General features: G+C 38.6%; 1 protein-coding gene across 2 annotated transcripts in view; it reads right to left on the minus strand.

Moving 5' to 3' along the window:
- The window catches only part of LOC136265599 (ryanodine receptor 2-like), a 49,853-nt gene that overhangs the window by 2,543 nt on the left and 34,911 nt on the right, over window positions 1–12,399 (minus strand). For both annotated transcript variants that reach the window (XM_066060474.1, XM_066060473.1), the window contains exons 58-88: window positions 12,188–12,382; window positions 12,096–12,134; window positions 11,908–12,041; window positions 11,593–11,854; window positions 10,512–10,608; window positions 9,252–9,512; window positions 8,991–9,047; window positions 8,812–8,931; window positions 8,644–8,762; window positions 8,489–8,588; window positions 8,343–8,434; window positions 8,247–8,292; window positions 7,716–7,781; window positions 7,574–7,670; window positions 7,438–7,517; window positions 7,314–7,387; window positions 7,193–7,266; window positions 6,866–6,946; window positions 6,719–6,807; window positions 6,239–6,367; window positions 5,999–6,185; window positions 5,885–5,952; window positions 5,606–5,671; window positions 5,508–5,558; window positions 5,397–5,425; window positions 5,242–5,345; window positions 5,121–5,178; window positions 948–1,200; window positions 784–887; window positions 569–721; window positions 15–516 (exon numbers count right to left, since the gene is read on the minus strand). In XM_066060474.1, the coding sequence (XP_065916546.1) occupies window positions 15–516; window positions 569–721; window positions 784–887; window positions 948–1,200; window positions 5,121–5,178; window positions 5,242–5,345; window positions 5,397–5,425; window positions 5,508–5,558; window positions 5,606–5,671; window positions 5,885–5,952; window positions 5,999–6,185; window positions 6,239–6,367; window positions 6,719–6,807; window positions 6,866–6,946; window positions 7,193–7,266; window positions 7,314–7,387; window positions 7,438–7,517; window positions 7,574–7,670; window positions 7,716–7,781; window positions 8,247–8,292; window positions 8,343–8,434; window positions 8,489–8,588; window positions 8,644–8,762; window positions 8,812–8,931; window positions 8,991–9,047; window positions 9,252–9,512; window positions 10,512–10,608; window positions 11,593–11,854; window positions 11,908–12,041; window positions 12,096–12,134; window positions 12,188–12,382 (3,787 nt within the window). The remainder of the gene's footprint in view (window positions 1–14; window positions 517–568; window positions 722–783; window positions 888–947; window positions 1,201–5,120; window positions 5,179–5,241; window positions 5,346–5,396; window positions 5,426–5,507; window positions 5,559–5,605; window positions 5,672–5,884; window positions 5,953–5,998; window positions 6,186–6,238; window positions 6,368–6,718; window positions 6,808–6,865; window positions 6,947–7,192; window positions 7,267–7,313; window positions 7,388–7,437; window positions 7,518–7,573; window positions 7,671–7,715; window positions 7,782–8,246; window positions 8,293–8,342; window positions 8,435–8,488; window positions 8,589–8,643; window positions 8,763–8,811; window positions 8,932–8,990; window positions 9,048–9,251; window positions 9,513–10,511; window positions 10,609–11,592; window positions 11,855–11,907; window positions 12,042–12,095; window positions 12,135–12,187; window positions 12,383–12,399) is intronic.

The following is a 12,399-nucleotide window of genomic DNA, read 5'->3' on the forward strand; positions in this document are numbered from 1 at the left end:
ACTAGCTAACATACCTCAGAGCTGAGGAGAAATATGTTTATGACTAAAGCAACTAACAAAGTGAAGCTCTGTAGAGTGTAATAGTTTCGCGCTATGCGTGCTTGAAATGATTTGTGATAAACAATCCTAGGAAAGTGTTGCTTGCCATTAGTATTATCCAGAGAGGTAGTAGAGTTAACAACACTACAATCAGTTGATGGTCCTGCAACAGCACACTGTGGTCTTGGATGAGCTTTGTGATACTCAAATGACACATTTATAGAATCATCATTTAACCATTCAGTTCTCGCAAGGTGACGGTTTAGTTCAGAAGGAAGTGATAATTGACCAGAACTGAGACCATCCAGGAGTTCCTGCTTTGGTGGAACTGATAAAGATAATTTTGGCTTTCCTTTCCTCTTAATGACACTTCCTGTTTTAATTGGAGTAGTAGGTACACTAGAGTCAGATCTTTGGAGCTCTTGACGTTGTTTCTTGTAAGCTTTAGCCATTTTCCATAAAGTCTTACACTTACACCTGTAGTGATTATACATAACTCACAGCTCAATTCACACTACTTTATACATACCATAAAAAGCTACCACAAACTAAGCATTTTCTAATACAGAAATTTAAACAAATAATTACAATAGGTAGCACTCTATTCCACATCACTGTAGCAATCTTTGTTGTCCTTCTTCTTATGTTAATCCTGTTAAACCACCCACCAAGTACTGGGAGTCTAGAAGAATACAGAATAATGTATACATAGTATTAATAGCCTCTAAATAGTTACACTCATACCTCATACTAGATGAAGAGGATGGATAGTGCTTGCTGAGGTGTACTTCAGCTTGAGCCATTCTCATTGATGTCTCACTGTCAGTGATCTTAGCAATGTGCTCCATCTGTAATACAATAATGATCATGATGTTAACCTTAATAGGTCTTGCAAAAAAGTTACTTACCTCAAATATTGTGTCCTCACAGAAGTTGATAAAACTCTCCAGCTTTTCACGAGAGCTAGCAACTTCCGAGGTTTGTAAGAAGAACTTTCGTGATTCCTTGATCTGCTTGTCCTTCCACTGCTTGCGTCGTGAGTTCTCAATTTCAAAGTAAACCTTCTCCATTCTTCCGCTCTTTCCTTTTATCTCTATTTTCCCAATGTTATCCTCAAAGTAATCCAGTATTCCCTTCCCAGCCCTCTTAAACTGTTCCAACCTGTACATTATAAATCTAATCAAAAACAGCCAAGCTGTAAAAAAAGGTGCGGCCCCCAAAAAGGCCATGGTGAAAAAAGATGTGAAATCCAAGGTGGCAGCCAAGAAATGGCTGTGATGGTAGGTTAATGGTTACATTTTAATAACAACAATTCAGATGAATTTGGTGCCAAGACCAAGAGGCACAAAATTCACCTGAATTGCCGTTCTTAAAATGTAACCATTAACCTACCATCACAGCCATTTCTTGGCCGCCACCTTGGATTTCACATCTTTTTTCACCATGGCCTTTATGGGGGCCGCACCTTTTTTTACAGCTTGGCTGTTTTTGATTAGATATCACTTCTTTTTGTATTTGTATACTGCAAAGCCGGCCTATGGCTGGCTTTGGGGCTTTTTTAACCCATGTGTTTTTTTTCTTTACCACAGGAAGAAGAAAAGAACTTAAAGAAGAATTTTAGTACTTCAATTATTTTTGATTTTATTAGTAATTATACAAATTATATACATATATTTATTACATGCTCATTATTCCCCACAGGATTTTTTTTGCAGCTGATCTCTCTATGGGTGACTTGAAATGTAGCTGAACTATATACAGGATGGTTTCTTTGTAGTTGAACTCTCTGTAACAGGTGATTTGTTTGCAGCTAAACTCTCTACATGGTGGTGTCTTTATAGCCGAACTCTCTACATGATGGTTTCTTTGTAGCTGAACTCTCTATAAGGTGACTTCGTCTAGCTAAACTCTCTACAGGGTGATTTTTTTGTAGCTGAACTCTCTGCAGGGTGATTTGTTTGCAGCTGAACTCTCTACATGATGGTTTCTTTGTAGCTGAACTCTCTACAAGGTGACTTCGTCCAGTTGATCTCTCTACGGGGTGATTTGTTTCTAGCTGGACTCTCTACAGGTGAATTGTTTGCAGCTAAACTCTCTACATGGTGGTTTCTTTGTAGCTGAACTCTCTACAAGGTAACTTCTTCTCTACAGGGTGATTTGTTGTAGTTGAATTCTCTACAAGGTGGTTTGTATGAGGCTGAACTCTCTACATAGCGGTTTCTTTGTAGCTGAACTCTCTACAGAGTGATTTGTTTGCAGCTGAACTCTCTACATGATGGTTTCTTTGTAACTGAACTCTCTACAAGGTGAATTCTTCTACCTGATCTCTCTACAGGGTGATTTGTTTGTAACTGAACTCTGTACAAGTGCGTTTTTGTGGGTGATCTCACTGCAGGTTGATTTGTTTGTAGCTGAACTCACTAAAGGGTGATTTTGCTTGTAGCTGAACTCCTTGCATTGTATCTAGTTTCTAGCTGATTTCTCTACAGGGTGATTTGTTTGTAGCTGATCTCTCTACAAGTTGATTTGTGTGTAGCTGATCTCTCTGCAGGTTGATTAATTTGCAGCCGATCTCTCTACAAGGTAATTTGTTTGTAGCTGAACTGTCTATAAAGTGATTTATTTGTAGCTGATCTCTCTGCAGGTTGATTTGTTTTAGCTGATCTTTCTACTGGTTGATTTGTTTGTAGCCGATCTCTTTACAGGGTAATTTGTTTGTAGCTGAACTCTGTACAAGGTGCTTTTTTGTAGGTGATCTCACTGCAGGTTGATTTGTTTGTAGCTGAACTCACTAAAGGGTGATTTGCTTGTAGCTGAACTCCTTACATTGTGTCCAGTTTCTAGCTGATCTCTCTACAGAGTGATTTGTTTGTAGCTGAACTCTCTATAAGGTGATTTATTTGTAGCTGAACTCCTTACATTGTGTGTAGTTTCTAGCTGATCTCTCTACAGGGTGATTTGTTTGTAATTGATCTCTCTACAAGTTGATTTGTGTGTAGCTGATCTCTCTGCAGGTTGATTTGTTTGTAGCCGATCTCTCTATAGGGTAATTTGTTTGTAGCTGAACTCTCTATAAGGTGATTTGTTTGTAGTTGATCTCTCTGCAGGTTGAATTGTTTTAGCTGAACTCTCTACAGGCTGATTTGTTTGTAGCCGATCTCTCTACAGGTTGATTTGTTTGTAGTTGATCTCTCTACAGGGCAATTTGTTTGTAGCTGATCTCTCTACAGGGTGATTTTTTGTAGCTGACCTCTCTACAAGTTGATTTGTTTCTAGCTGATTGCTCTACAGGTTGATTTGTTTGTAGATGAACTCTCTACAGGGTAATTTGCTTGTAGCTGAACTCCTTACTTTGTGTCTAGTTTCTAGCTGATCTCTCTACAGGGTGATTTGTTTGTAGCTGATCTCTCTACAAGTTGATTTGTGTGTATATAGCTGATCTCTCTGCAGGTTGATTTGTTTGTAGCCGATCTCTCTACAGGTAATCTGTTTGTAGCTGAACTCTCTATAAGGTGATTTGTTTGTAGCTGATCTCTCTGCAGGTTGATTTGTTTTAGCTGAACTCTCTACAGGGTGATTGCTTGTAGCTGAACTCCTTACATTGTGTCTAGTTTCTAGCTGATGTCTCTACAGGGTGATTTTTTGTAGCTGAACTCTCTTCAGGGTGATTTGTTTCTAGCTGATCTCTCTACAGGTAGATTTGTGTTGATTGCTGATCGCTCTAAAGATTTGTATTCATTGCTGATCGCTCTAAAGGTAGTTGATTTGTTGCAGTTGAACACCCTGCAAAGTGTTTTGTTTGTAGCTGATCACTCTAAAGGGTAATTTGTTTGTAGCTGAACTCTCTCCACAGTGACTTGTGTGTTGCTGAATTCTGTGTAACTGAATTCTCTAGAGAGTGACTTAATTGTAGCTGAATTCTCTACACAGTGCATGACTTGTTTATAGCTGAACTTTCTTCAGTGTGACTTGTAATGTTCTGAATCTCTATAGTGGTATATTTGCTTAACTCTCCACATGGTGACTGTCTTCTTGCTGAACTGTCTATAAGATTAACTGTTTGCAGCTGAACTCCCTACAGAATAACTTGTGATGTAATAAAATTCTATAATGGAGTAAATAAATTAGCCGAATGCTCTATTAGGGTGACTGTTCTATTAGAGTATCTCGATCTCGCATTTGCTACACGGAGTTGGCTTTCGAATCATAACTCAGTGGTTTGTAATCCGATTCTTCTGTACTACTGCAAGGACTTTCTATGAAGATTATTCCAGCTATACACCGATTTTCAGCTCATTGCTCTAAGCGGTTTGCCTAGTAGGCGTGAAAACTAATACTTTTTTATTCATAAAAATCGATCGCGTAATTGTGACACAGGTTGGGTTTTGTGTCATATCTTCGTGGTCTTTATCTCGATTCCTTTCAAACCACCAAAAGGCACTCCTACGATGGTTACTCCATCTACATAGCAATTTTCAACTCATTCCATGAAGCGGTTTACCCTGTAGGCGTGACAACAAATCGATCTTGTTTTACGCGAATAATCTGTCATAACTCCTGAACCATTCATCGGATTTGTACCAAATTTGATGCTAGGATTCGCCTTTGGACTCCCTTTCTGTGTGCCAAATTTCAAGGCGATCGGAGTACGCGTTTGCTTGTTATAGCAATTTTTGCAAGTGTGCGAAAAGACGAAGAAGAAAAAAAAACGAAGAAAAAAACGAAACTTTGGCAGCTCGTATCTCGGAAATGGCTGGAGCGATTTCCTTCAAATTTGGAATGTAGATTCCCTTGGCTGGCGGGCAACTGTGTAGCAAATTTGGTTCCAATCAGATAAGTGATCACCGAGATACAAAGGTGTGAAAATGACGTTTTCTTTCTTCCTGTCAATATACTCACGGGTGTGGCGCGCCGGCTTCTTAGGCCGCACGACACACTACCGTGTGTCTTGATCATATATCACACCATCAATGCACAACAAGCAAGGAAGGAAATTTCTGAGGGATAAAAAGATTTGTGAGCTAGACTTGATAGCATGTATATTGCCAACACGTTATGGTAGGCCATAACATGAAACTCACCCTCTATCATAAGGGACACGTTGTGACAAACTGGTTATCAGCACACACAAACTGAACCCTAAAATTTACCAAGCAAAGTAATATTATGATTGCAACTATGTAACAAAGCCATCCTCCTCACCAATGTTCTTAGCTGGAATATGGAAACGTTCTGTGAATTCCATATAATCCAACATCCCATCTTGGTTAGTGTCTGCACAGTGCATCAGGTAATCGATCTCCTCCCTAAAATGACATTGTTACCACTGATGACTGATAACACTAGACAGTACTCACAATGAGTAGATGTGATGAGCTTCCATTGCCTACAACAAACACAATATATAACACTGACAATTTTCCCAAATTGATGTATGCATGCATAATCCAGTAATCAATCAAAGGTACCTTGCGGAACTCTGATGGAGAAATTAGACCATCTTTGTTCAAGTCATATTCCTACGAAACATTACCTCCAACACATACTACAACACTACACAATCTACCTGGAATGCTTCAGATGTTACAATGTCATTCAACTTCATGAACATGTCATATAATTTCATCATACTCTGCAAACACACACACACCACACACATACAGTTGAGAACCAGCAATAGTACAGTGTCTCAGGGGGACACTTTATGTACCATCTTAGAGTGTCCTTATTAGGCATGCACTTGTGTACAATTAGAATTATGAATAAGTGTACAAATATTAACATACAGTGCATGCACGTAAGTATTTCAGGCATTTGTATTGATAAATTCCTTTGTCATTCATACCTCAACATGTTCTGATGACTGTATTAATGTGGATATCATCTTGTGAGCTATACATACACTGGTGTTGCCTACACATTATCTTAAAAACACAACTCTCAGCAATGTACAGGTTACCTTCCAGCATGCTCAATAACAAGATGAACATGTCCTTCTCTACCTTGACTAGCTCTCGAAATAGTTCCAACTGAACTGACTGTGCCAGCAATTGTTTCTGAAGTTTAGCTAGCACCATTAAGAACCCTGAAGTGGCATCCCATAGTCTGCTGTTAGCTAACGTCACCTGATTAGCAATACATGGACCCTGAGATGGGATGGATGGGATTAATATAGTGTGTTTGTATGTTATCTTAACACCTGAATGAACTCTGTCAAAGTGCGGAAGACCTGCTTGGCTATGCGGAATGCTTTAAAGAATATTTCTCTACCCTGAGCATCAATGGCTTCATAACTGGAGTAGTGCCAGTAAAAGTCACTGATGGATTCCTATAGGGCAACAGAATCACAACATACACATTCTTATCCACTGTACGCAAATACGTATTATGATTTACCAATCAGCTAATAAATACTAAGGTTACTGCTCTATTAGATTACTTGAATGTTATATTGGCGTAAGCACTATAACCTTCTATGCATTCACAAATGGACTTCGTACAAAACTATGGGACTATTCATGCTACATCAGGTGATCCTCAGGAACTTGGATAACTGCATGAATACAAGCCATATTTGACACAATTAAATACATAACTACGTATACCAAAAGCTAGCCAAGACTTTTAATTATACACTGCATGTGTAACACTATACTATGAGATTTCTGTATATTTTTACTTGTAGTCTCAACAGATAGTCCACAGTGTGCACTACAATATTAACAGTGGTGGTGTTTCCAGCTTGAGTACGCAGGTTGTTCTGAAAGTCTACACAACACATCAATGATAGTGATTGTAAGATTGTGTGGTCTAAATAATAGTTTACCTTCATTGTGGCCCTCACATAATAACTGAAGAAAACGGAACAAGTTGTGAATGAATGTACCATCATTTAACACATGACAATCTGTAAGAAGATAAAGAATTCTTTACATTCAGAGCAAACCATATAAAAGGTAAAGGCAAACATGACAACCATACTATATTGTAATCTCAAATATATTTTCAACAAGTTATGCATGCAGTTACTAACAACATGTTTTATTATGCAATACTAAAATTCTGACTACGTGAAGTCAGCTATAATACAATAAGCAGGGCTCAAAATACTACACATTACAAAACTTGAAGGAGAGATACTGTACATACGTACTGGAAGCATGATCTCCATTGCCCCCAACTGGTGCTGCTCTGTTGAACCTCTCATAAGTGGTCCAGTCCAGTACACTGTGTACAATACAATCCAATTCGATCATTACACAGTAAGGACTTACCTGCAGGATGATATCAGTGAGGAGATGCTAGTATAGAAGACTGCATCCATGTGTTTGAGTTTTTGGAACATGTGCTAATTAAAAAGAACATGATTGCATGTACTATTGGTAAGTTATTGCACACCATTTGAACTTCATCATTTCCACCTTTAAGAAGGGATACTCCAAGCTTTAGTGTTGCCTCCACTGCAGGAGTTTGCTTGGCTGTTACAGAGTAGGGTAGTCATTGTCAGCACAGCACATGAAGGTGATCTACTTACTGTTACAAGAGAGAACATCGATGATCATACTAGCTGCACCACAGCTACACAACTGGTTTTGCTTCTCTCGTATCCTTGACCGATCTCTAGCAAACAACTACCAGAAAACCATAATCAAAATGTAAGGCTTTAAATGTGATACCTCATAGTTCTTAGTTGGATCATCCTCATCATATTTTTCTTCATCATCAACTATGCCAGCACAGCTCTATGACAAAAATACACAACAAGTTCAGTACATTCATGGACCACTTATGTGTATCACAACTGCCACCATACACCTACAGAAATGTTCAAAACATATTATTGAGTCTTTTGATTTAATTTTGAATGACTTTGTGACTAAATGTTCTATTTGTAATGTCTAAGTCCTGGCCCCCATTAACTATTCACAGCCAAGAATTTCTATTGTCCTCAAATTAATAAAAGAATGATTATTTCAAATATCATACTCTAAAACAATCTATCATACATATGACAATAATGATAGAACAAGCTGTTGTTTATCCATTCCTTTTAAAAATGAAACTGATTGTATTTTGAATGTAAACATGTTTTATCAGAGTAAATATATGTTCTGTTAGAGAGTATTTAAACAAAACTCTTTGAATATTTCATTATCTGAGTCTCTATACGGTATAATATGAAAGACATACGTACAACAGCTACTAACCTCACTTAACACTCCACAATAAGAGATGTACAGTGATGCTGGGAACCTACAGTAGTACATGCTCAATACAGGTTGTGTAATACAACTGTATCTTACACTACTCCAATAGAGCTGCTGACACAAAAAGCATTTAACAATTGCATAAGGGGGTTTATGTCACGTTGTTTCATCTCCACCACTGGTAGATTCTGCATATAATAAATTAAAAATAGAATTGAGCTACCTAAAAAGCACTTAATTACCTGCAAGGTGAGATCTTGGACTATGGACAAGTTAGCAGAGTCATTTTTCTTTAGCCATTGTTGTTGGTAACACTGTAGAAACAAGTTAACAGACTTGCTCCTATATAAATATCATTGATGATCAATGAGCCAAATGTAAGTATTGTGTAACATACATTCCTACAGAATAAAATGGGATGGCAAGAAAACATTTGATTACGGCCTTCTTCCTGCGATGTCTGAACAAATCAAAATGTCTCCATTTTCCGCTTCTTCTTGCAGTTGGAGATTCAATCTGTTACACAACTTTACAACACTGTAGCAACAACTGCAGCATTATGTACCTTATGTAACTTGATGCTTGTATCAAATAATCGTAAACACAAATTGACTCTTCCCTTAGTCTCAGAGAATAAGTCGTGAGGACCATTTGCTAGCTGATCCAACACTCCAGTACTTGAAGGCTATCAGAGGACAGATGAACATGTATACAAGTTTTAATATGTAAAAATAATTTTCCTACCTTTCCAGCTAAAGTTTTAGTTATGTCGTCTTTGAGTTTATCCTCAGGAGTACCATTCTGGTAACACATACAAGTGCAATTAAACGTACAGTATCACGCAGTATAGTGGTACTATATATTAGGGATCGTGGAGGAGTGCACTTTCTCACAAAACACCTATAAAACAGTTGAGAAGGCACCACTGTTCTGGATTAAAGTGGTTTGTCAAGACTATAGCAATGTTTTCACATCTGGTAAATAGCTAGTTATACCATGGACTACCTTATATTCTGTTAAGCATTTCACTATTAGTAACTGCTCAACTGTATCAAGACAAGACTCTCCTATCAGTGGTAGTACTATGTGTAAACACTTGATGATGATATTTTGTTGATTGGGCTTGATCATTGGTTGATCAACAGGACATGTAGAAGTAATCTGATTCATCAAGATCCTGCCAGAGGGAAAACCCATAGGTACAACCAAATATGGTAACTTTTTCAGCAGTTGCACTGTTTCTGTCTGCAGCTCGCGACGGAATATCTGAAATTGTCATGAAATAAAAGAAATAAAGATTTTACATACAATAACACATACTATGTACGTATATGTTTAAACTCACATTTATAATTCTGCCAAACACACAATACAGACACACAATACAGACACATAATACAAACATACATGTAACACTTTCACAAATCAGATCAAAGGAACTGCCCGGGTTACATTTCATATGTAGCCCAGCTAGCCAGTCTACATACGAAATGTAGCTGGGCTACAACTGGGCGGTGATTATATAGACATAGATGTCAAAATCGATTGTGGGGATCTAATAATACTCACATGATTAGGATGCACAACTTGGATTTCGCCATGAAAACCACACAGACGGAGAGCGTTTTGTTATCCTCGCCATCCTACGAGTTGAAAAACGTTGGGCTGAGGTGAAAACTAGTGCTATAGCTTATTCATTTGATTGTTTCTGCACGTTTTCAAATACGGACATACCCCCATCATGAAGCTACCACTCTACACGGAGTAACCACTCTACACGGAGTAACCACTCTACACGGAGTAACCACTCTACAAGCAAGCTTACCTGTCTAGGCCTTTAGTGAACTGCGTAGTTTTCCCATAAACGATTCAATAGCACTGATTAAAACATTAAACTCGCGTAATGGAAATTCTCCATGATATCTCTAGGATATGTCTGTTTATCATAACCAAACGTAACCAGAACGTACTAGCTGTTGACCCATAATCGAAAATTTTAGGTATACATATATAATACATCCAGTGGTTGCACTCGTATTGGCTTGGGTGATTGATCGCCCTGTACAGGCTATCAGCCTAATAAGTGTTACATAATAGCTGTAACACAGGGCATTCGGGCTTAGCCTGATATGTATGCCCTCTGCCCTCAGGCCTGCGGCCCTCGGGTAGTCGGGCATACATATCAGGCAAAGCCCTCATGCCCGTGTTACAACTATTACAAATACAAACACAGACACATGTATGTACATATACGTACATACTTACGTGTGAGGAGTACCAATTAGAGAAGATATTCAAAATATACTTGTAGCACTCAACATGATGTCTCTCATCTGATGTACGGTTCTCACCGTGACTTTTACTGCACAATAAAGAAACAGATTACAACAGTCACACAATATCACTGTCAGTTGTGTGTCTCACACATTTACACTTTCACACACTATGCACAAAAGCAAAACCTTCAGCTGCCACATACACATGGTCATAGCTACCGTGAGCCACATTCATTTGCTCCTGTGAAAGGGTAAAATGCTTAATTTAAATTAGTTAAAATTATTTTGTTAATCATTTGTAGACCATTCCATTCCGGTATCGTTAGGAGAATTTTATATTGAATGTAGTAAAATTTATGATGATTTCATCTGGTTGACGTCAGTCTTGTGGGTGAGGATAAATATTGCTCAGACATTAATTGAAGATGATTTACAACTTAAAATGAAATTAATAGTAGGATCAATCTCAGTGTGCATTGTTCAGGTGTTATGAGTCAGTGCAGGCAAATCCACCTAGTAGTACTCTACAAGACATTGTAACAAGTTGGTGAAGGTGCGGGCATCAAAACTCCCTCCTGAACCTTATCCATTATGTGAGACATGGACAGGTGGTATTTGCTTCCTAAAGTTTATACCAGGCTGGGTATAAATAACATAACTGGGTAGACATAACTGGTAGGTGGCTGCTTTCCCAGTGAACACCAGGTCCCATGTACAGTTGGAGCAAGTTGCATAGGGGTATTTGCAAGATTTCAGGCTTGATTGTTGTTGCTATTTCCAAGCTTCACTCACATTGCTACAGTGTACACTACACCACACACACACACACACACACACACACACACACACACACACACACACACACACACACACACACACACACACACACACACACACACACTCTCACACACACACACACACACACACACACACACACACACACACACACACACACACACACACACACACACACACACACACACACACTCACACACACGCACGCATGCACACACACACGCACGCATGCACACACACACCCAACCAAAGTAGCCAACACATATTTCCCTTACCTGTGATGTTTCAAGTACGCCCAATATAATGGCAGAACAGTATACACATCACGACATAACATCTGATATTTCTCTACAAGCTCTGAGCGCTTCTGTGCCTTAGTGCCTTCGGCAGTTTTCACTCTGGAGTCTTTATCCTTCTCAGCACTGGCAAGGACCAACTCTTCATTCTGCAGCTCAGAAGAAATCTTCCATATAATCAAAAGAAGTGTATTAAATGGTAGCGTTTGTGTACACTCCTCAATTAGAGGCAAAATGCAAGCTGAAATAAAATAATCATTAATAACAGTACAAGTTCGCTGTCTGCACACTTACCTGATGCATTGTACATCCATGTCAAACAAGAAACATTCAAAGAATTTTTAATGATCAGCATCACTTGGGTGACAGCATGATTAATATCTTTGACACCTATCTCACCCTCATCATCATCTCCACTATCTGAGTAACTGAACAATAATGATATACGTTATGCAAACCATATATAGTAGCTGTTAGCTTACCGGCTAGGAAAAGGAGCCTTCCACCACTTACAAAGATAGCTAGAAGTGTTTATACAAATGCTAACATAACAATATATGATCATGAAGTGTACCTGAATGCCACTGGAATAATCACTTCAGCTACATAGTCACTACGACCACATGTGGTGCCGGGTTCAACAGCTTTCTCCAACTCAGAGATCAGGCTAACCAAGCTCATCTCACCTACTCCTTTGCCATGTAGAAACTTGAATGGGCAACAGTAAATGAATAGCCCCAAGCAGTACCCAATGTTAACCAACTCCTTTCTACACATTGGTGTAAA

The sequence above is a fragment of the Dysidea avara genome, chromosome 9 (genome assembly GCF_963678975.1).
Source record: "Dysidea avara chromosome 9, odDysAvar1.4, whole genome shotgun sequence".
Lineage (NCBI taxonomy): Eukaryota > Metazoa > Porifera > Demospongiae > Dictyoceratida > Dysideidae > Dysidea > Dysidea avara.